Source organism: Fundulus heteroclitus, chromosome 13 (assembly GCF_011125445.2).
Source record: "Fundulus heteroclitus isolate FHET01 chromosome 13, MU-UCD_Fhet_4.1, whole genome shotgun sequence".
Taxonomy (NCBI): Eukaryota; Metazoa; Chordata; class Actinopteri; order Cyprinodontiformes; family Fundulidae; genus Fundulus; species Fundulus heteroclitus.
Window position 1 is genome coordinate 20,270,886 of NC_046373.1, and position 23,629 is coordinate 20,294,514.

Here is a 23,629-nt window from a genome sequence, read left to right on the forward strand (position 1 = left end):
TGTAAACAATGTTTATTTATTGCTGTTTCTATTTTGATGCAAAGAAACACATGTGGTGAGTGAGAAAACACAGATGAATGTGTTGATCATTAAAATCAGTCATGTATTTCATGTTTTCATTGAATTATTAACTAACCAGCTCCTTTCAGCAAAGTATTCCCCAAACCATTACACAACCAGCCAGGATCGGCAGACGAAAGAAAGGATCCACGCTTTCATATTGTTTATACCAAATTCTGACCCTACAATCTGAACATCAGAGCTAAGATTGATTGAATCAGACATGTTTTCAAAGCTGTTATTGTCCAATTTTGATTAGGCTGCATGTATTGTACGTCAGTTTCTTGTTATTAGTTGACAGGAGTGGCTCAGTGTGTGATCTGCTTGAACACGCTGAATCTGCTTGCGAGTTCTGAGATGGTGTTCTGCATATCTTGGTCATCACATTGTTTGAGCTACTTTTGTCTTTCTATCATCTCGAACCAGTCTGCCCATTCTCTCCTGAGCACTGACATCAACATGGTATCTCCGTGCACATCAATTGCACTGGCTGGACGCTTTCCCTTTATCGAATCCTCCTCTGTAAACCCGAAAGATGAAAATACCAGCAGATAAGCATATGGGCATTTAAAGGTCGGTGTCATAGTGCAACTTTTGTTTTGCCAGTAAAAAAGCAACAGAGATGATGGAACAAAGACTACTGAGTGAGATGTTCGGTGGAATAGTAGGAGTGGGAGTGCTGCAGGAAAAAAAAAAAAAAACAAGTATCAATGCTTTCTGCGCTTACAGGTCAGGTGTATTCCAAAGCACAAACAAACACGAACCACGACAAATGCCCACGCACTTACACGAACATGCAGTCGTTTCTGGCCTACCGTACATCTGTCTGCTACGTTTGCCCCTCGGTAGCTGTGAAAGTGCCGTAAAGCCACGTTTGAAGTGCCACATCTCAAAACCACACTCCAAGACCATGTAACACGGCTCTCCCACGCACTCCAACACAAAGGGCACACTCGCAAAGATTAATCGTACCCCCACTCCCCCATCCATCTGCCCGAGGTGTGTTCTGCTTTTGCGGCAACAGTGGCCATGCAATAGATCTATCACTCTTCCTCCTAACATCCCAGCATGCGTGCCTGTCTGCCTGCTCGGGCTGCTCTCCTCCACCACAGCACCATGCGGGCCCTTCAATGAGCCTCTCTATCGTGCCAGTTCTGACTCACTTGCTCTCTGCCGCCTTGATTTCTAACACACGAGTACACACACACGTGTGGGAACAACAACATCGGTTGCATATGAACAGTGCATTCCTACTACACACGTGCTTTGGATGCTTCCCAGTTCAGAGAGAAAGAGGAAGTTATGAAAGGGCTGTGTGTGAGAGGAAGCATTCACCTCTTCGTTTTACGCCGTCGCTCTCATCATGCTACTCTGCACTCTTGCTCATCTCTTCTTTGCCTGTTTTGGCCTCACCCCTCTCATGGACTGTCATGTGTGTACCTGCTCCTGTACTTTCATGCACACTTTAAAAACGACAACATTGAATTGGGCCTTACGTCAAAGATGTAGTGGTGGGGCGGGGGGGATTTGAAAATGGCAGGGGGAGTAGAAAAAGCGGTAGAGTTTCGACAACACAAAACCGCTCATTTGCCATCCTTGCCCACAAGGGCCCTCTAAAAAAGGCAGCTCCGGCACTTGAAATAAAGCAGGGCTGGCCAAATGAAGATGTTTTCTTTTTTTTTCTGTCAGAGCCTGGAGGCACAGGAAATGACCTCAGCCCTTTGAAGGACCTTCGTTTTCCTCCTCCTCCACCGCTGGGAGATAAAACAGCGTAGATATTCGCTGGCCGGACTGGCGCTCTGCTGTGACAGGCCCACCACAGTTGAATTGTGGGGGACAGATGAGATGAGGAGATATTCTCTCGTGTCTGTGTGTTCCGCCGTTTGTTGTTCATTTCTTTTGCCCTGGAACTTGCCATCCATTTTATACGAGGATGCTAAAAAACTCTCAAGGGCATAACATAAAAGTGCATCTTGAAAGAATTATTGTCACATTTGCTCTGTTATGTGGGAGAGTTGATGGGAAACACACCGACTTCCCCTTTTATCCCCTTCAATTTAAGTCATGTTTAAGGAATCCACACATTTTACCACTCTCCTCATCAGATTTATTGAGGGAGTTTATGTAAATTGGTTGGTTTGCTCGAATGGACCTATCTTTTAGGCAAAGGCCATTCGTTTTTAGCGTGGTTGAGTTTGGGGCCATTCCAGCCTACATGTTCCCAAAAGGTTTGATGCGTATTCTGGTCATTGTGCCTTTGGAGCAACTAATTTTGTCCAAATTTCATCCACCTACTTGTTGATTTGACATAAGTGAGGACTGTGGAGATGGTCCCCCGTCTTTGTTTTTACACCCACATGTGAAGCACCAGTACCAACGTCGGTGAAAGACTCCCACTGCATGATATTGCTGCCACCATGCTTGATAGATGGTTCCTTACTTTGATAGCTTCATCATGACTCCTCCAAACATACATCTGATTCACTGTGTCCATAAAGTTCAATCTTTCTTCTATTTTTTTGTTCTTGTGGGCAGCTGGAATTTTCTTGAAGATGTTGCTTTTGGACCAGACTCTGGCCATCCCCCTCTCTGCCCCAGCTATAATTAAACTTGCTTCACTATCAGCGGTTTTTGCTGTTTCAAGCAGCTTCTAGATAACTTTGAGCTGTTGCAGCCCCTGAGTTGTTCCCTTAATATTTGTCTTCCATCTGATAACATCAGTCTGGTTCAGTTTGGTTAAACCTTAGCACAGCTGGGTGTTTCCTCAACACAATGACGGCAAACACCCATTAAAAGTAGATCTGGAACAAATGAGAAAGGCTACATTTAAGGTTTGGAAAGGCCCTTTGTTAATCGTGTTGGAAATCTAAGACTAACTTTTGGGCTAAATTCAACTCAGCTCTACTGGGTCTACGCAGTTTGGGTCGGTTTCCATTACAACGGGGTACCACTTCAATATGGATTGGGTCATTATTACAAAGGTGTAACTGTTTGCCCAATAGTAACATAACTTGATATATATGCAATAAAACACTGTGTAGCCCCTTTGATTTTTTTTTACTAGGGGTTGATACTAAAAGACAAATGATAAAACCTAAGTCCAGTCAATTCTATTGGTAGAAACTAGTGGAAAAGAGACCTCATATGTGGCTTTAATGCCCTATCAATGCCAAGAGTAGTAAAAAGTGTGTGGATGAGGTGCAGCTTTCCAACACACATTTATCCTACCCTTAGTGGCAGTGTGTGTATATATATATATATATATATATATATATATATGTATATATATATATATATATATATATATATATATATATATATATGCCGTGAAAATGTTGAAACTCTACAAAAGACTAACATTACTGAGCCGAATAATTGTCCTAGCAAGAGTTGGCATCTCAGTTAACTAAAAAAAGAATGTTGTCTTGTTGCTGCAGCCATGCAAAAAAGAAAATGCTTACATTGCAAATGTACAAAACGATCTATCTATCTATCTATCTATCTATCTATCTATCTATCTATCTATCTATCTATCTATCTATCTATCTATCTATCTATCTATCTATCTATCTATCTATCTATCTATCTATCTATCTATCTATCTATCTATCTATCTATCTATCTATCTATCTATCTATATATATATATATATATATATATATATATATATATATATATATATATATATATATATATTCTGAGAAGAATGTCATAAAACTTAAATGTTGTATTAAATACCATAACAAACTGTATTTTTATTTGAGTCAAAGGGTCATTGCAGGCTGTTTTTCTTTTGCAATATTGAACCAGTTTGGTCTTATTGGCCAGCATATGCTGCCTCTTTACTGCTCTTTAAAACGCTTTCAGGAGCTTGACAGTCTGAAGAATCCCCTGCCCTCACCCGGGGATCAATCTAATGCGGAAATATAGGCAAAGTCACATTCTGTAAAACAGATTTATTACTGCATCAGTGCATAAGGAGAGTATTGCATGACTCTGAACATGAGGGTTACTGATGAATTAGGTGATGTTGACTACAATGACAATGTTTTTCATTGTCATGTCTGTGTGTATTCATAGTGGATGTGGGGTGCCTAAGAATGCTTTTTGCATCCTTTATTGGTTTCTCATTAGAGGGCCAAGATATAAACATTTGTCTATGTTGGACACTGTGCTGGCGCAATTAAGGATTTTTTTTTGCCGCCCTCTCTGCTCTTTGAAAGTGAATTATGTGCAGATGAGAATCTCGTCTGAAGTGTGGCCAACACTGAGACCTTTTCCAAGTGCCTGTGCACTCTCAAACCCATTCCAGAGAAAGGCGAGATCAGCCAAAGGAGAAAGGGAAAGTGTTTGCCGTTTCCTGCTTGCATTGTGAATTAATGACTCTAATTAGCAATAGCTGAGAGATAATCACATTGATCTGGGCAGATTCAGTGTGCGGAACCTTACTGGATAACACCAACAGCCTTTGTTAACATCGTCTAATCACACACATACACACAAGAATCTCCCTCAAGCACCCCACCCGCCACCCCCATCTCCATCTCCATTCTTGTACAGTTCCAGCTGGCCATTCACCAAGTAGATATCCGAATGACCAAGCTTGTCATAAATAGACGGAGCCTGACTATGAGCAGCACATTCCTTGAGCTCTGACCTTTTGTACCCTATCCACTTCCTGTGCTGTTTTCACATGTGGTGTGGTTGTCTCCTGTTTGTGTATGGATTTCCAATTCATCTTGTCTGAAGTAGGGGTCATGGGAAGGTGAGATCTTGAAGAACAGCCATTTTCACGCAATTACAAAGTTGGTAAATGTTTAATTTAGCTATTTGGTCTCTTTTTTTTTATCTCATACGATAAAGAAACATGTGTTAAATGTAAGGGAACTCTTGATAATTTTGATAGCTGTAATTTCTTCTTTTAACCAGCTCATTAATTTGAATAACTGAAGAATAATAATAATAATAATAATAATAATAATAATAATAATAATAATAATAATAATAATAATAATTTTATATTTTACAATTAACAACAAATGCAATTTCAAGGCATTTAACAAGGCAGTTATATAAAATTCTATTTAATTTAATTAACCCAGTGCAAACCAGTCGTTTTGTCAAATTTAGATACAAATCCGAATTATGATTCAACACAGATTCTGTTAATCATTTAGGGAAAATGCAAAAAAGAAAGCAACAAAAAAGTTGTCTCCCTTGGACAAGAGATTCACTCAAGTCACAATAATAAAGAGATTATACTTGACTAATATTTAAGGTTTGAGACTCAAGTCTCATTTACAAGGCTTATGTAATTTAATTAAGGGTTAAAGTAAACCAATTAGCATTGATAGATTTTTTTTATGATTAATATTGTCTGTGTTGAGTTACTGTAGTTTAAAGAAACTATTATTGTACATATCACAAGTATAGATTCCCTGATTTTTCTCAACAGTACATGCTAGTAAAACAAATTAACAGCTGTTTCCAAGTTTGCCTAGTTTTTATTTAATGCAACAATCGAGCAAGCACTAAGACTATTTGCACAATTTTTAGGAAAGGTGAATTTCTGAGGATTGATATATTTTTGAACAACTGCAGTGCTTACAGTCAATCCAAGATGTCAATAAACCACTGGCCTGAATATTTTAGAAAGTAAAAGGGAGCTATTGGCTTTCTTTGGAAAGCTACTATAGTATATGTGCACATCTAATGTGCAACAATTGGTGAGCAAAAATAATATCCAGCTGAATAAATCGAAAATATTCTTTTTTTTCTAGATGGCAAAGCAAGGTTAGAAGCCCCGCTGGATTCTTTCATCTGAGTTGAGGACAGAGCTGATGCCTGATACATGTTTACTACATGAGTACATTGAAATACAAAAGGATTCACACAGTTCACAGTGCTTTTTTTTTTTTTTTTTTTACATTACAACCTCAATGTTTTTCAATAGACCAAGAAAAGTAGCTCCTAATTGTGCAGTTATAGGAAAACAACATACATGGTTTCAACCTTTAAGGGGCCTGTGGATTTCTATTCTTAGTTCTTTACCTTGATAACATTAAGTAAAAGCAGTTGCTTTCAAAAGTGAACCATTTATTCCCATAACTAATGTGCAATTCTATTTAATACACTGTGCAATAATCCTGAAAGAAGTGACTTCTGCTGCTATTGCACCCTGAATATATGTCAATACATATGTAAGTCACCGTGAATGTACATAAAACATCCTCTGCCTTATTTATTTTGTAGTTTTTATTCTTATTTTTCTTATCTACTTCTTTTTTTTATTCACTGTACAAACGAGGACACACTGTATATAACTGATGCATCTTGTCCTACTTTTGGCACCTTCTTCTGATTATTGATTACTGAGCCGATGTGACAAGTGAATTTCTCCAATGTGAGATCAATAAAGCCTATCTTATCTCTTATCTTATCTTATTTATTTAAAAAAAGTGAACCATTTGTTTTTTTTAAAAAAAAGCAAACCATTTAGTAAGGAAAGCCCACCATGTATAAATCCAACTCCACTGTTTCTAAGAGGCCCATTGCAACTCAAAAGGAGCTTTACAGATCCACAGCTCATGTGGGACAACTATTATTCATGCATTCATGTTGCTACCCTCACTTTTTTGTTCTTTTTTACTTTTGGTCGCTTTTATGTCAAATCTTATAAGTGTTTTAAACATATCACTCCTCTGACCGAAAAATTTCCCATCTGATAAGTTGAATTCTGTCAGTTAAATTGAGAAAAATAAACAAGCCAGCATTTACAAATACCTATTTTTGACATAAAAAAAAGAAAAAAACATGGGCCAGAAAATCACTGACTGTCACAATGCTCCCATTCATGCAGCCTATGAGTCCCTGTTGTTGATCAACTTTTTCTGTAACAGGAACCAAAACTTACAAGACACAATTGGTTTCAAATCCATCTTGAACCTATAAAACTTTAGTTAGCTTATCTTTGATAACACCGTCCCATAGAAGTAGCCTTTCACCTTGCCTCAATATAAGCTGAACTGGAGCTCTTATCACACACTCCTTTATTACACAAATGCGCATCTTCTGATATCCAATAGATATTCAGGTTTATACAGCTTGAAGTTGGAAAATGTGCATAAAAATGGTGACATCGTTAAAATGCCCACTTCCCTAATTTGTGCACATAGTACAGTAAATAAGTTGCTGGTCACATCTCTGGTCATATTCCTTTGGGAAATGTGTATAGATTTCATTTTAGAATTTGATTAACTTGCTGTTAAGGTACTGTTGTTAGGCAAACTGTTACAGCTGTTGAAAATAAAGCACTTCTAGATAAATTTATTAGGAAATTCAATATTCTTTGTCATCCACTCATTACATTACCCTTCAGTCTTTATACATTGCTGCATACCTTAAAACAAGTTTAACTGTTCAAACTGAACAATGAATGCTGATTTGTTTTGAATAGAGATTTAGTTTATAACTGTGTAAGTCTTTCTACTTAAAGTAAAGGTAAGAAACACACCTTAACTGTGTGATGTGTGCTATGTAATGAATAAAGGAATATTACAGACAAAGGAATTATCAGGAACTATGTCCTGCAATACTTGAGGTTCTTCAAAATAAAAGCACTTTTTGTTTGATCTTGCAAATTCAACATTCATTGTTGACTTATGCATTAATGTTTATAGAAAACTGGTGGAAATATGTTTTATTTCAAATGGAGTAAATATAATTTAAATATGTATTTAAATTATTTAAATATTTAATTATTTGAATTGAATTCTGTATTTTAGGGAGATGAGATTGCATTCATCTGATGTGAGAATGGAAACTTCAAACATGAGCTTTTAGCATGGCTTCGCCTTCATATACTTTAGACTTGACTTGGGGGGGGGGGGGGGATGACTTGTGAAGATTATTAGTAAAAAGCTGTACATCTAAGGAAGCCTGATGTACAGTCAGAACACACGTGATAATGGATAACAATATTTTTAGTTTGGCTAGGAATCATAAGTGCAAAAGGAAATTATTAACAGGTTTAAGAATTTTGATCAAAATTACCAAGTCACGGCACCACCTGATTATTGTCAGTTATTGTTTTGTAAAAACCTGCCTATTTAGGCGTGGGTTTATAAAATAAAACCTAAACTAAACCCATTAAGCAATAAATTGATGCAGGGATCATGAATGTTTAGGAACCAAAGTTTGTTTTGATAATTAGCTTTAAAACTAATTAGGAACAACTATTGGTATTGGTGTTTGTTCAATGAACCAATTCTCAATGCACGGCAGAAGAAAAAGGAAAACTACGTTTTCATAAATTGTTTCAAAAATACTTTAAGGTTTTCCCCAAGATTCAATGCTACATACTTTTCAGTGATCTTGTTGAGTTATTTAGCTTGTCATCTCAGATTTTGAGTTTGGTACTGGGCCGGGCATTATTATTTAGTTTATTAAACTGACGCCGAAGGGAGGATCAAATGGTGCAGCGGGAGATATTTCCATGCATAAATGCAAAAGTGAGCACTCTCCAGATATAGGTGGGAAAAAAGAGGGAAGAAGTTATTTTAAGACACTTCATATGTGAAATGAAAGATGAGTGTGAAAGAACAGCTGCACCTGCTCATTGTGTAAAAAGGGGTATACTGTGGAACTTTTTTTTCCCAGTGAGCATCTTTTCTGTCATATTTTAAACTTAAATCTGAGTGTTTGCAAAGGTGTTGGTGCACTTGCACTAGATAGCTGTAAGCTCTTATGTGTCATTATGTGGTTGCATGGATGTCTAAGTTGACATCTAGATGTTTTTGTACTTTTACGTCAATGCACATTGTATAAATGTGGTCCTTCCAGATATGTTTGGGTGTGTGGGAGCATGTAGATTATCTTCTTTTCACAATTTGGTCTCGTTTTAACAAGCCTTTGACAAATAATTAACCCTGTTCAGATCTCAAACCTTTCTCGAGTGCTATTCACATGTTTCTCCAAACACGTCAGGGTTTTCTCTGTTAGGTATTAGGCAACCATATATCAAAGCAATGTGTTGCTGCAACAAATGGGCTTTTATGCTGTTCCCAGAGTTATGTGTCTGCTACAACTCGATGATTAGGAGTGATTTGGGGAGAGAAGACATAATTTTATATGTAATATGGCACCTATGATTAGAATGATTTTCCAATCCTCTTCAATTTTTAAAGACATCGTAGATGGAAATACAGTATAACTTCAAACAACTTTTCTTACAAATGCATTCAATGAAAACAGTTGTTTAATTCGTATTCCAAATTCCTTTCTGGAACCGCGTTTAATGCCATATGGTGCAAAGCTGGAGCTAATGAGTGTGAACAGATACGAGCTAATTAAGGAATGATAATAAGACAGAACAAAAGAGAAACAATAAGGGGAATGGAGGAAACAGATGAAAGGAAATCTGACAGAGAAAGCAGTTGTCATTATCTTCTACCAGTGTGTTCAGCAAAGAGGGAAAGCTATATTGTGATGCAAATTTTCAAGTTTTATTAAAATGGTTGGCTTCATTTGAATGAATATTAAACAACTGTCAAGTCACTAAAATAGTTAGCAAATAAGATAAAAGAAAGTTATCTTAGTTCCCAAGTTGTGTTACATAATTTTGTAAGAACTCCTTTTGCTCAGCTTATTACTTCCATAAGTTGTAAAGACACATAAGATGATTCTGAATGTTACTGTACTTCTAAATCAAATACTTTGATTTACTTTTTTTGTGCTAAACGTAGCTGAATATTCATGTATTGCCCTAAACTTCAGAGGTCTAAAGCTAAGTGCTAATTCATTTCATTTTACTATTGAACAATACGAAGAATTTTGTCGGCGTGTCATAATACTAACGTCATTACAATAGCCTTACAATTTTTCCTCAAAGATTTTGGGTCAGTCAGTCAATGAATCAACTTTGCTGACAAAAAATAAATAAATCAAGTGGTTAGATTAGAAATGCTGCAGTACCAGATGTGTAAAAAGGTGATAATGCCGTATATCAGCATACTTCATAGTAATAGTACAATAAGCAATAGTGTGAAGGGGATGCAAGTATTTTTTTTAACAAGATGGCAACATGAGTTTTTTTTTTTTCCTAATGTGGGCTTATTTATCAAACCAGTTCTGGTGTGAGTCCGTGCTTATCAGATCTTTTTGTCTCGTCTTCCTAAAATACTGGAGTTAAAAACTGTAGCTAGTTGGGAGAACAAGACCGTCTTCGTCATTAGCTGGCGTTGATAGAGAGCAACAACCAATCAAAGTTTGTGAGTGCCTGCTTGAAAAGGTGTGAGTAGCTCCTGTTACTAACGGTTTATTATAAATGCAGGTCAACAGTTGAGTTCACAAACACCAGCTCTTGTTTAAAAGTCTAAATTATGTAGGTAATACTAAGACCTCTGTCTGCAAAGATGCAAAGATAAATAATGGGATTTGTTCAGTTAAACTGTCTTTATATTGTGATTTAGAGTTTGTAAACCTCAACACGCAAGCAACTATCAACAGCTATTACAAAATATGTTGTTGTTTTTTTTTTATTTTGTTTTAGGTATATAGATAATAAATTGGTGCCGAAGTGGTCCTCTGGCTGTGGAAAACCCAATTGGCTCTCTGCTGTATTTTTGTAGAACCACTGAATTACATGCTATCATGCTGCTTTACAACTAACCTAAAACACTTCCTTGGTTTATCTCCACTAACTTCCGTTAGTGGGTAAAAAGAAGCGAACTCAAGCAGTAATTATCAAAGAATGGATGCATTCTGAGAATCTCTCAGCCAGTTGGGTCCTGAAATTAATTGAATGTGGGTGTGTGTGGCTCGAGAGGTAGAGCCGGGTCATCAGCTAATTAGAAGCCCCCTGATGTGTCCACCCCCCCCCCCCCCCCCCCCCCCAGTGTCTGATAGAGACGTTTGCTCCGTCTACACACCAACGCTCTCTGTACAAATGTGTGTATGGATGCGGGGACAGGGTGCCTACTGTGTATGTAGAGCTATTGGAATGATTCAGCAACAAGTAAAGGTTGAGTTTAGCCTATTCAAATATGGACTGCGCCTTTAACGTCTGCACCTCTGTAAAAATTTTAAAGTCTTCCCCGTCACAAAAAGCAATCGTGTTCCTAGAACCGGCTTTACATAAAGTCAACATCCCTACGAGGACCCGCACAACAAGCAGCTTTGGCTCCTCACGGTTATATAGATATATCTCATTTAAAATGCTTGCACGGACACGGGATGAGGAATTACTTTTTTTTTTTTTTTTTTCAACCATGTGCTCAGTTTGTCATCGTCACAAAGAGGTGCCAGTGGCCTCCTTGGCCCCAGGCCCTGGCTCTCTGCCCTCTGCAGATCCTGACTTCAGCTCCCTGACAAGGACACTCCTACACCTGCAAAGAAAAAGAAAATGACAAGAAATACAATAGAGCCAATAAGCCAGCTGCTCCAGGCTGAGATGTAACGCTTTAGCTATAAATCCATTGGAAGGTTGATAAGTTAATTGCGTCTTCTGCTATCTTGTCACCGGCGTCTAAAATAAAATAGTCGTCTTTGAGTTATTTTTCAACAAATGAGTTTTCTTGCCAAGCCACGCGGAAGGTAGGATTTGGACACTGGACAAGAAAATGAGCGGCCTCCAATTTTGCGAGGCTGCTGGAGCCGTACGCGCATTCGGAGCTGCGTCTCGGTCTCAGATGGAGGCGAAGCTGTTTATTTTATGGGTGTCAGATGGAACATTAAGCTGCGGACTGGTAGAGGTATCGGCTCGTGCCTTGTCACGTCTCTGCAGCGTTACGGCACTGACGACAGTGATGTGGTCAGAAGTTTTAAATAGTCGTTTGCAATGCAGATGTGTCTCTGCGGGACGCTGCGACAGAAAGATAAATCTATCAACTGCTTTTGTTTACTCATGTACCTACACATGCACACAAGGGAGCATTAGAAATGCGAAGGTCACACACAGGCATTTCTACGCGCTCCGCAAATACACGTGGTGGAGCAGCCGCAGAACTTATCCCAGCTCAGCTGCTGGTGGTGCGGGGTAGATGGAGGACAGAGGAATGCAGTCCCAGTCGGGATGCTCTCCTTTGGGTTTGGAGCGTGACCAAGGCGGTCTTGGCTTGGCCACAGTTAGTCATGGATGCCTTTTTTTTTTTTTTTTTTTTTTTTTTAGAAAACCACCTTTCTCTGCCTCAATGTTTGTACAGCTTACCACAGCCCCCCAAAATCCAACACCCACCCACCCTGCAAGGCGGAGAGGCTTGTCGCAACTCCACAGAGACAAGTAGCTTCTATGAGATGAATATTTGACCACATGAATAAATTATTTACTGAACAAAGATAAACATATTAAATTTGTTGTGTAGACTCAGCACTAATAATTCGATCTATTAGTTGACCAGTTTTAATTTTTTTTTTTTTCATTTTTTCTCCATTTTAGCTGTATAACGTTTGGTTTGTGACCACTAGTGCAATTTCTTTTATGTTTCACTCATCCAAATGTTCATGTGTTTTAAGACATTAGGGTTGGAACTTCACATATGAGTAACTTTTATATTCCTTGTAGCTTAAAAAACTTTGCTATAGAAACGAATATAAAACATTTAAAAATGTTTACACTTTTTTGAAAGCTAAGCATTTTCAGATATTATATATTCAATATTTATACCCTATAGATTCCAATCAAATTTCCAGTCAAAAGCTGTTTGACGCTTATGTTTAATTTCTGTAACCCTTTTTTAAAGCTCTGTTTGTTTGCTGAAATTTAAACCAATCCAAATCTTGCTATGATCTTAGCCAACACGAGAACATGCTAACTCTTTTGCTGCTTTTTCAAAGAAGCTAAAGATATTTTTATTTCAACAGGCTTTTAAATACACAGGGCTATTATTTAGAACTATTACAATGTTATGTGTTATATTATCTCATATGTTAAAGTGTAATTTACCCCAAAATAAACTTTTTTTAGAGATACAAACTGAGCATAAGGGTTCTACTGTAATGTAACTGTGCAGCTTTTTAAATTTTATCTGAACTTGTTTAGTTCTGCAATATTTGTCTTAAAACCCGCGGGTTTGTTGTTATAACTCTACATCAGGGTAAGTTACACTTTAAGCATAACATCTAAAATAGGTTAATGTGAGCCAATATGCTATAAATAACTAATTTGCTAATGCTGCCTAATGTAATGATCCTATTGCTTAAGATCTCATAGGATTAGAAGTTTTGCATACAATTCTATAATTTCTTGAATCCCAACAGATCTTGATTGTAAAATTATCCTTAAACCGTATTTGCTTCTGATACAAAATTAGACGAAACTGTCTCAAAAGATAACACGATGAAAAAGGAGTATCACTGCATTTATCTGTTTTTATTTCCATTCAATAAAAATTGGCATGTCAAAAATCCTTGAATAAGATATCAATACTCTCAATTATCGTGACTGGCATTACAGCAATCAAACCCTTCTTATAACTGCTGACCAGCTTTTTCCATGTCTTAACAAGTATTTTGCTAGTATGTATTTAAGTATGCATTTAAGCTTTAAGCAGGGACGACAGTGCTTATGCTTATGCATTTACCATTTCAAAGTATTTGAGTTTCAAAGGCCTCCTTACCATCTCCCAAATATTTAAATGGTAAATGGCTTGCAAACGTACAGCGCTTTACTCTACATTCACTCATTCACTCACTCATTCATTCACCCATTCACACGCTGACGGTACAGACAGATTTAGGCAAAATCATCTTAAAACACAGTGGGGCTTAGAAAATTATAAACTCCACTTCAGTTTAAATTGCAATATTTCAGCATTTTTAATGTTTATATTCCTTTTGAACAACCAATGAATTTCCACTCCAAACTGTTTTTTTAGTCCATGCAGAGTTGGAGTTATGTGTGTACATGTAACCAGATAAATTAATAAGCCACATATAACGGCTACTTAACAACTTACATTATGGCACCCAAAGACGCACCAGCATGTCATTTGCAGGGCTCTGTAACGTGACATTGATTCATTATTCATGCTCAGGGCATTATTATTCCATTGTATGGGGTGTAAAATGGGATCATTAGTGCTGAATATGAGAATGTGGGGGGAAAAAAATGATATATTGGGAAGAATAATAGTGAATGTTGTAGGCAGGAAACCCCAAACAATCCTGACTATTAGCAGATAAAGACTAGTAATTTCCCCAGAAGTAATTAGGATTAGCATAATTTGATGGAGAATGCACGAATGACGCAACCTTGATTGATACGTCGATTCTTCCTGTAATGAGTCCCTTATCTCCAGTCTCCGCTGAACGCTGTTGTGCGTGCGTCGCTCGAGGTTACATCCACCATGCTACTGCACCTTCTTAAAGAGACTGCGTTAAGGAGCACCCTGCCTGTACACACGCAGAGAGTAAGGGCAATGGTGGGATAGCGCTGTCATGTAGCAACTGATTGAAGATGGTCCTTTTATCTTGACAGGCTACCAGTTAGAGCCAGACCAGGAAATATGATATGGCAGCTCATGTTCTCTTTATTCCTCTCAGAGAGACTGTCTGTGTATCTGCGCGTTACAATCTGTTTGTGTGTCTGTGAGAGCGTGTGTGTGTAGGGGGGGAGTCGGTGTCATTGTCCCTGTGTGCGCGTGTCCTTCAGCGACTCCGTGTGCATATTAGTGTGCAACTGCACAATATTATCAGCGGCCACGCATGTAGTCCGTCACTTTGAGCTGCTTTTAAGTGACAGCTATCGATTGGGTGTTTGTGTCTGCGCAGGGCCTTCAAAGCAACACCTTGCCCTCTGAGATTGTAACTTTAGAGCACACTCATTGAATACAGAGGCCGCGCTACACCGGCTCGACTTGAGCAACCCTTTTCCTGGCAACATCTGCATGTGTCTTGGTGAGGGTGTGCTCCTTTTTCATTCCTCCTTGACCATACTGCTTTTTTTTTTCTTTTTTCTTACAACGTAATTGGCTTTTTCTCAAGCTAAGTGACTCATCAAGTGTCAGCGCAGCAGAAAGGGTTTATGTGGCCACAAGCACGCTCGCTCCAGGCGTTGCGCTCGGATAGAATGCAGCTATTTAAATCGCGCAAAACGATTTTTTTTTTTGCAGGCCATTTTGCAGAAACTTTAAGTTTTTCACACCTAATTGGGTGATGATTTTTTTGTAATATTCCAAAGATCCAAAGCCAGAACCAAAAGGGTCTTGCAAGATTATTATCACTCTTGTCTATTTCAGTCTGCATTCTTCTCCTTGCATCTATTCCGTAGAAAATCCTGACAAATTACACACCAGGAAATTGTTTAATTGTTTCTTATCATGCATGCTGAATCAAATGGTGTCACATAGGTACCATTGCATATCACATTTCTTTTTAAATTGTATTACATTGCGTTATTTTCTGTTATTGGATCGGATTGTATTATATCATATCATATTTTGAATTGAGTTTGCACATGTTTTCAGAATGTGTGAGCATGTTAACATTAATGTGCCCACTTCACTGCTGTCTCCTTTATCCTACCTGGCTTTGAGTTTCCAAAAACCAGGATAAAGAATTCACAGAGCACGGTTCCGAAGGTCTTTGTAATTATATAAAAACAAACTTTATATGGGAATGAAAAGGGTTCATGCAGGTTGTTACATTTTTAACTTTTAGCATTTGTCAACTTCATTAAGCACTTGAAAACAAATTGCGTGCATAATTTGCCACATTGTTGTGAATTAGTACAAGGCTATCTTTGGCTTCTACCACAAATATGTTTTCAGTCCTTTTTTAAAGGATTTTATAAATCCAGCTAATCAAACAGCTCCAGAGTTATTTTGCCCATTTAAGCCTAATGCTTTACAGAAACAATAAAACAAAACAGCTATTATTATAAATGGTTAGGTTAAATTTGTTAAACATCTCAATGTAACAATAATTTGTATTTCCAAGCATAAAATGATGCTAATTTAAAATGCTTCCAAGGATTGTCTATAATTTTATGCTAAAAAGGCCAATTCAACAGAGGGCATGTTCCTGGTGAGGCAAAGTATTAATTGTATCTCAATGATACACTGATTTCTTTCTCACACAATAAAACGTATAAATCTGGACCAAAGCTTTGCTTTTGGGTTACAGGCAGATTTCCTAATGTACTCCTTTTTTTTTTTACAAGTACAAATTCCCACCTATTATAGAAAAGCCAACAACCTGCCGCTATCAAAGTTTTAAAGCAATGTCTCATATCTTTAGTTTTCTAGCAACATTCTTTTAATCTCCTTTTTCTTTTAGTTTAACTTGCGTTTTTGTGTCTGACTTTATCAGCAGAAATACTAATAAGAAATACTCTAAAAAGGTCTTCTGTTGCCTCCAATGAATATAGTGAGGATGGAATGAAAGCACACACTCAATAAACCCCAGGGCTTGATGCACATAAAGGCTTTAATCAGGTTCTAAAAAGGAAATGTCTCCCGAAAGCACTAGATATGTGCAAAATAGTCATAGAATTTAAAGGAAAATTGCATGAAAACTGAGGACTGTATTTCAATTTCTACATCTGACATTACCAATACTTCTTTTGGAAATGTTATTTTATTTTAGATTAATTTGCGTATATCTACATTTAACAATTAAGGTGGAAAAAAAAGTCACAACAACATTTTTACCCCAAGCTTTAATCTGAATAGTACTCTTATTTTATATTTTAGATATTTTACTTTGAGCTTTCCTTTGAAATTCTTTGGGTGGGTCTGAACGATGGCAGATTCATGGACCAATCATAATGACTCTACTATTCAACCTGATAAAAGCACAATTCAAGCCTTTTGTGTATCCATGTCTCTGCGTTATCAATTTTCTGTAGTTTAAAGCTTTGATAATTGTATGATCTTGTTATTGTGCAAACATTACACAACAGGGAGTAATAATGCAAATATCAGCCAGAATAACTGCACAGCAAAGGAGCAAACTGGATCTATTTCTAGTGCCAGTTCACAGTCAACTCCGTCTTCTTCCACTGACCCCAGAAAACCTCTCTCTACCTTCCTTCTGTACGCTCATTCGCTTCCTTTTCTCCTCTCGTTCTCTCTCTCCTCCCACCTCTCAGAATATGGGTCAGCATTTCTAAAATCCTCATTCTGTTTAAAGTTTGATAAGTGCACTCCAGGTGGTAATGGGGTGAATATTAAATTTGTAATCAGCAGTTTCAAGCATTCACCATTGGAATATTCTGGTTATTAAAGTGAATCATTTCCCAGAGGAGCTTCAGTTACATTACCTGCTTCTCCCTAAACGTGGAGTTAAAAGGCTCTAATGAGTGGAACTAACAGGAAATGGGCTTTATTTATATTGTCACCTCAGCCAAATTAAAAAGATTGAAATTTCTTCATGAACAATAACCATGCAGTCATTCTATGTATGTTGTAAATATTTAAAAAAATGGGGGGGGGGTCAGCATGTGCCTTAAAAAGCAATGCCAGGGTTGCAGGATGTTTTAAATCTGTCATAAGTTAAATATCGACATGAAAGTTTAATTAAGGAAGGAATTGTGCAGCAGATAAAAATTATTTATGCTCACAAAAAATTAAAGGTACCACTGAATGTTTTCAGGATGCAAACAGATATTACATGTAGCATTCTACAGTCATAATCTCTGTCTAAAAAAAATTTAAATTTGGAGAACTTGGGTAAAGATAACTATCAGACCTAGAACTTTAGAAGCTGAGAAAGGTGTTGTCTAGTTTAGCACATGCATCTGGTTGAATTCATGCAGCTCTTTTAAAGAGCCAGTAAGACTAACAATGCTGCCGATTAAAGAAAGCCGCGGTATATGGGCAGAAAAAAGATTTGAATGTCTGAAAATAGGGATTGCATTATTTTGAAATGGTATCTTTGCTGTTTGCAATCGTTCCCTTTAGCTACTGTATAGCCACATCCATAAACCCATATTCTCAAGTACTTTATTGAACCTTTCCCGTTTATGCTACAATATATCAAAGGGATTTATTGTGATTTCTGAATTTGTCTCAGCTTTACAGAAAGATAAGTGAACTTCTGCTTCCCAATGTGATCTTTGGTCCTTTCCTTCAGCAAGCTGTGAAAAATAAAGAGGGAACCTTCTTTGCTAGGTGGCGGTCCTTTCAAAATGTCTTTTTAATTTCTGCTTAAGCTGACATTATTTACTAAAATGGTCTCATATTTCTGTCAAGCGATTCATCCTGAGTTTTCCATTGGCCGCTTATCAGATTCCCGGACCGCTGACATTTTGCTCATTGACGCCTTTCATATAAAAATATTACCGTATGTAGCGGACTCTGTTTTGGGGCTTTTGATTGAAGTTATTTGTCATCTGTGCTGTTTTTGCCTGTTCTGCACAGCTGGTCTTAGTTTGACAGTTTTACGCCCACACTTCTTTTGTATTTGTGCCTCAGTAAATATTAGCCTATAGTTGTTCAATTTATTCTGTCAAAGGAGAACATAATTATGAAGCGGAAAGAAAGGGATTCAGGACATTTTTTTCTACACATATAAGGCAGAAAAGTGTGGTTTGCATATGTTTTCTGTCGCCTTTACTCTGACAACCCCAAAATAAAACCCAGTTCAACTTAATACACAAAGTCCATCTGAGTGGAATTTAGACAATCCAGAATACTCTGTGAGATCCTCAGAGGATTTTTTTTAGGGAATATTAGTGAATAAACAGCATGATGAAGAACGGGAAATAGAGCAGTCAGACCAGGGATAAAGTTGTGAAGAGGTGCAGAGGAGGGTGGGGTATAAAACTATATTATTCACAGAACACTGGCCAATCAATTGCCCTTAAATAAGGAGAGCATGGCACAACGGCAAATGTAGCTAACACTCGTTGGTCCACCTAAACTAATCAAGGACAGCATTAATCTCATAAACAGCCAGACCTTGGAAGAACTGCAGAGGATTTTCATAGGAAGCCTCGTTTCCATTCTGCCACAAGCTCATGTAAAAGACACATTTTACGTAAAGAAGAACCTTCTTTACGTAAAAGTTTTCAAAAATGTAATTTTATAGCCATGCAAAATGCTTCATGTGGAGGAAAACTAACACTTCACATCACCCTGAACACACCCAGTGGTGAAATATGGTTGCCGCAGCATCGTGCCGTGACGATTCTTTACTTCACGAGCAAAAGGGATGCCGGACGGAATTGATGGGTAGATGGATAGAGCTAAATACACGACAGTCCCCGCAGAAAACCAGTTAGAGGCTGTAAAACGCGTTAAACAGGTTTAGAGGTGCCCCTTGGAGCAGAACAATGAGCCTAAACATAGACAGCTGTAGATAGCTACAGATAATGATTCTTGGTCAAAGCATATTCGTGTGTTAAAACGGCTCCTTCTCGATGAGCCGGTGGAGACGTACCACAAAAGACTTGCAGCTGTGGTTGCAGTGAAAGGTGGTTCCATTTGTTATGTGTTTAAAATCTTCCAAAACTGCGGCAGACGCCAAAAACCCAAAGAAGTCCATGAACGTTTTTAGCGGTGAGAGAAACACGAGGGATTTTACTGCGTTTTCAACATTTTATCGCTGTAAATATTTATCATTCATTTAGTTTGAGATGTTTCAGAATAAGTCCTGTTCTGCACAAAGGAGGGGAAACTCTATCTTTAGGTGTGCATATCACCACACGCATCAGGAACGTCTTGTTTTCATCATTTAAGCGAACTCCACCACGCTCTATTTGTCATGATCTCTCCGCTGAATTGACTCGCTTTTCAGCATAACAGAGGCGTTGGACGCACTGTATAATTGCAGGTACTCCAAAAATAACCCTTACCTTTTTATAAAAGAAAAAAAAAAGAAAAGAAAGAAAATCTGTTCTTTTAAAGACTGCCTACTTGAATCAGGACATATTACTCTGGCTCTTCATATTTCCACAATTAAAGAGCCACCCCTCCTAGAGCCACTCTAACAGCTGGCCATTAATCAGTCCTTGCGCTCGATTTCTCTTCCACCACAGGTTATGATTTTCACATTACCCGGCTCTCCCTAACCGCCATCCAACAAGAAAATGACCCCTCTCCTCCACCGCAGCAGAAATGAGAGGGAGAGTAACATCCTCTCTTGTTTGTATAAACCTTCCACATGTATGACAGGGTAAAAGTACGGTTTCATGCGTACTTAAACAGCTACGAGTTTATGCTTAACCCCCCCCCCCCCCGCCAGAAAATCGTGCAGCTATTATTCTGTTCTAATTACACTTTCCTCCTGAAACAGTGGATCACAGGGCACCATTGACTGCTTTTAATCCGCCACCGAATTTTAATTAACACAGACGTGACCCCCGTCTCCGATACATCCTGCTGAACGTCGGGATCACAATAACTCATAAATCACAGTCACAGATTTCATCCCCCCCCCCTACTTCTTCCCCACTTTGATGAATTTCCAGATGGGGGCTGCTGACTGTTAATGTCGACCAAAATATGAGAGACAGACAGAGAGGGAAAGTGTGTTGGAGAAAGAGATGGATCGGAGAAGGCGGTAAGAAGATGAACAGCGAGGTTAAATTCTGGGAAATTTATAAAGTGTGTCTTTATGAGGATGAGAGAGAGAGAGAGAGAGAGGGAGAGAGAAATGGCAGCGGCTGTCGTGTGCCGTCAAACTTTGGGAGATTTGTTACCGGGGAGAGGATTATGGAGGCTGTGAAATGGGGTTGAGTTAATATGCTGGCCATTGAGGAACACGACGTGGGTCTGCCAGCTTTAGTCGCCAAAAAATCAAAAAGGCAGAACAGTAGAAAAGTGGTCTTTTCAAAAAAATTAATGAACGCTTCGTATGTTTACGCGAGCATCTGCAATATTCTTTGATAAGGGTTTTTGAATTGCGGCCTTTTTCAGAAATGATCATTACCTTAATTGAAATTAATGCACACGAGCTGTCATCAAACCCCCAGCCTGCCACAAACAGCTACTCGGTCTGCCTTTTGTTTATGGGGCTTTGCTCAAAGTGTGTGTGACTGTGTGTGAATTAGTGGATCAGAGTGTGTGGAGGTAGAGGTGGGCAGGGTGCCGGAGTTTGTTATTACTAAATCGCTCATCCATGCTACTAATTAAGATGCATAGCATCCCCCTATGAACGTCAGTGTCGCTAATTATCAAACAATGTACTGCTCACCAGATATGAAAACTGGCAGCCTCTGTAGTCATGTTACCAACCTATTACTGCTACAATTACCAAGTGCCTGTCATTCTCCTTGTTAGTCATCTGCACTCGTATTTTCCTAAACTAATGTTTATTATTTCTCGTTTCTTTGCTTTTTCCTCCCCCCTTGTTTTTAAAGGTTATGGCTTTGTGGATTTTGACAGTCCAGCTGCAGCACAGAAGGCCGTGTCGTCTCTCAAAGCCACCGGGGTGCAAGCCCAAATGGCCAAGGTAAGGAGGCCGTTTTTTTTTTCCACAAGTAACTAAATAGCCATGGGTCATCATGAGGTTCTCGCGTTTTATTTGTTGGGGAAAATATCACAGTTTAAATGTATTTAATCAGTAATTTTAAACAACAATGTCTAGTAAGGTCTAACTGCTTTTATTTTAAGCTGAAAAGCAACTATTGCTCCTACTGTTGCTTCAGCCATAATAATGTTAAATTTATCCTTATTGGTGGTTTAAATTCAGTACATAAACTCAAGCAAACACTGATACGACACCTGTTAAACGGCTCTTATATTCTGGATTGGTTTTCTATTGCTTTTTGAACTGAAATGATGCGTCTTTCCAGTTTTCTGTAGGCTCCTATAAAGTCCTCACAATTATTTAATACAATCATTTCAGGTTTAGGCCTTGAACAACCTTCAAATGTTCACTTTGCCAAAAACATTTGAGTTTTTTTTTTCTTTTGGACCCTCATTTTTTTCATTTCTCAATCACAGTTTCCACTGTAAAATTTTTGAGAGCCACATTTATTTGTTCAGTGTGTTGTAGCTTTGGTTTTGAATTGAGATGCTGTTGCATTGTGACAGAACAACAAGACCCATGATGCAGCGTGACAAGCGATCATGTTAGGATGATCTTATCGCCTGGCACACGTTTACAACGGGGTTTAGTATTTAACAAAGTTTGGTATGAATGTCGGGAACTAAGTTGCAAGCTAAGTCAATCACATTAATAGAGCTTGCTGTAGACAAGAAGAAGGTTGTGGAGGTAAGGTAATCTAGATGCAGCCTCTCTGCTCAGGTAGAAGCCGTAGCTTTACAGGCAGACCACTCACTCACTCGCTTGTGGTTTCAAAACAGTGCTGCTCCAAAAAAGCCATATGGGGGTGGTCCTTCAGTTTTCACTGCATTACTTTCTATGATTTGACTGGCAATATTTCAAAACAGCATCATTTGTCTTGCAGGTGAGGAAAAACTATAGTAGCTTTAGTTCAGCCAGAAGTGTGCAGTGACACTGAATTACCTTATTTACTATAAGGCAGGAGAAAACTTTGCCAGTGTTTGAACTTTTTTTTATCAAACTTGGCAAATCTAATCAGATCTGATCCAAATCTGATCCTGTAATGTTTGAGAAGACCTATCTTACCTTGACACCGGTAACCTACCCAAGCCTGGTAATGACTCCAGGTCCTTGTGTCAGACATTCATTTCCTGCAAAAGCTTTATGTTGTGGATTTAGCACACTTAATAGTTTTGGATGGATCTGAAAGGCTCCCACAAACATGCCTTGGACCATAAACACGTTTTTATTGGATGTAATTTTCCACAACATGCTGCAGTTTAATGACAAACTTTAAAAACCCTGTTTGGTGCGGGATGTTAGCTGCTTTCCTTTCTTTGCTCTGTGACCCGTTGAAAGGTGACTGTGGGGTATGTACATCTGTTTATCTTTTCTGACACCATGCAAAAGGACAAGATGTGGACAATTGAGGGCCCAGTTTCAGAGAGGCAGCATGGGCTGAATGTCGACTCGTGTGTCTGTGGGTTTATTAGTTTGTGTGGATTTGTTGTATTTTATGGCCGGTGCGTCAGCTTGTGGTGAGCTAGATTTGTTCTCAGTGAACTTTGACCAGCCTCTTTTGTTGTGTTGTGCTGTGTTATTAAAGCATTAAAGTAGAAGCAGACGAGACACGGCGTTCCAGGCACATAAAGAGAGGCGCAGTGAGTTGCTCAATGAAGAAACCCAAAAGTTTCTGGCACAACTTCACCGACTCCCGAGGCGTGTGGAGAGGGTAAAAGATCTGGTGAAGCGAAGACTTCAGCAGCGCTTCCAGGGTCGGGGAAACAACTTTATTTGCTGACCAACGCCGTTCAGCTTGTGGCCCTCATCAGGGTCATTAGAACCCTGAGGCGTAAACACATGGGTCAGCGAATAAAGTTGCTTCCCAATACTTCAAGCGTTGCTGGAGTCCTTGCCTCCTCAGTTGCTCAATAAAGGCCGTGTCGGCAAACATAGACCTAAATGGAGAAGCGTTACACCGGCAAGACATAGCCTGATTCGCCTGTTAAACAGAGCATCGTGAGTGTTTAATTACCACAGTGACTTAAATACTACACAATTGGCAGTCTGACAAGAAACTATGGCACCATGACAAATGTTTTTTACTGGTATTGTCCTCTCT

General features: G+C 38.5%; 1 protein-coding gene across 7 annotated transcripts in view; it reads left to right on the forward strand.

Annotated features, from left to right (window-relative positions):
- Positions 1-23,629, forward strand: part of rbms3 (RNA binding motif, single stranded interacting protein) — a 434,538-nt gene that overhangs the window by 208,550 nt on the left and 202,359 nt on the right. For all 7 annotated transcript variants that reach the window (XM_036145333.1, XM_036145331.1, XM_036145337.1 and 4 more), the window contains one exon: positions 21,359-21,450. In XM_036145333.1, coding sequence (XP_036001226.1) covers positions 21,359-21,450 — 92 coding nt within the window. The remainder of the gene's footprint in view (positions 1-21,358; positions 21,451-23,629) is intronic.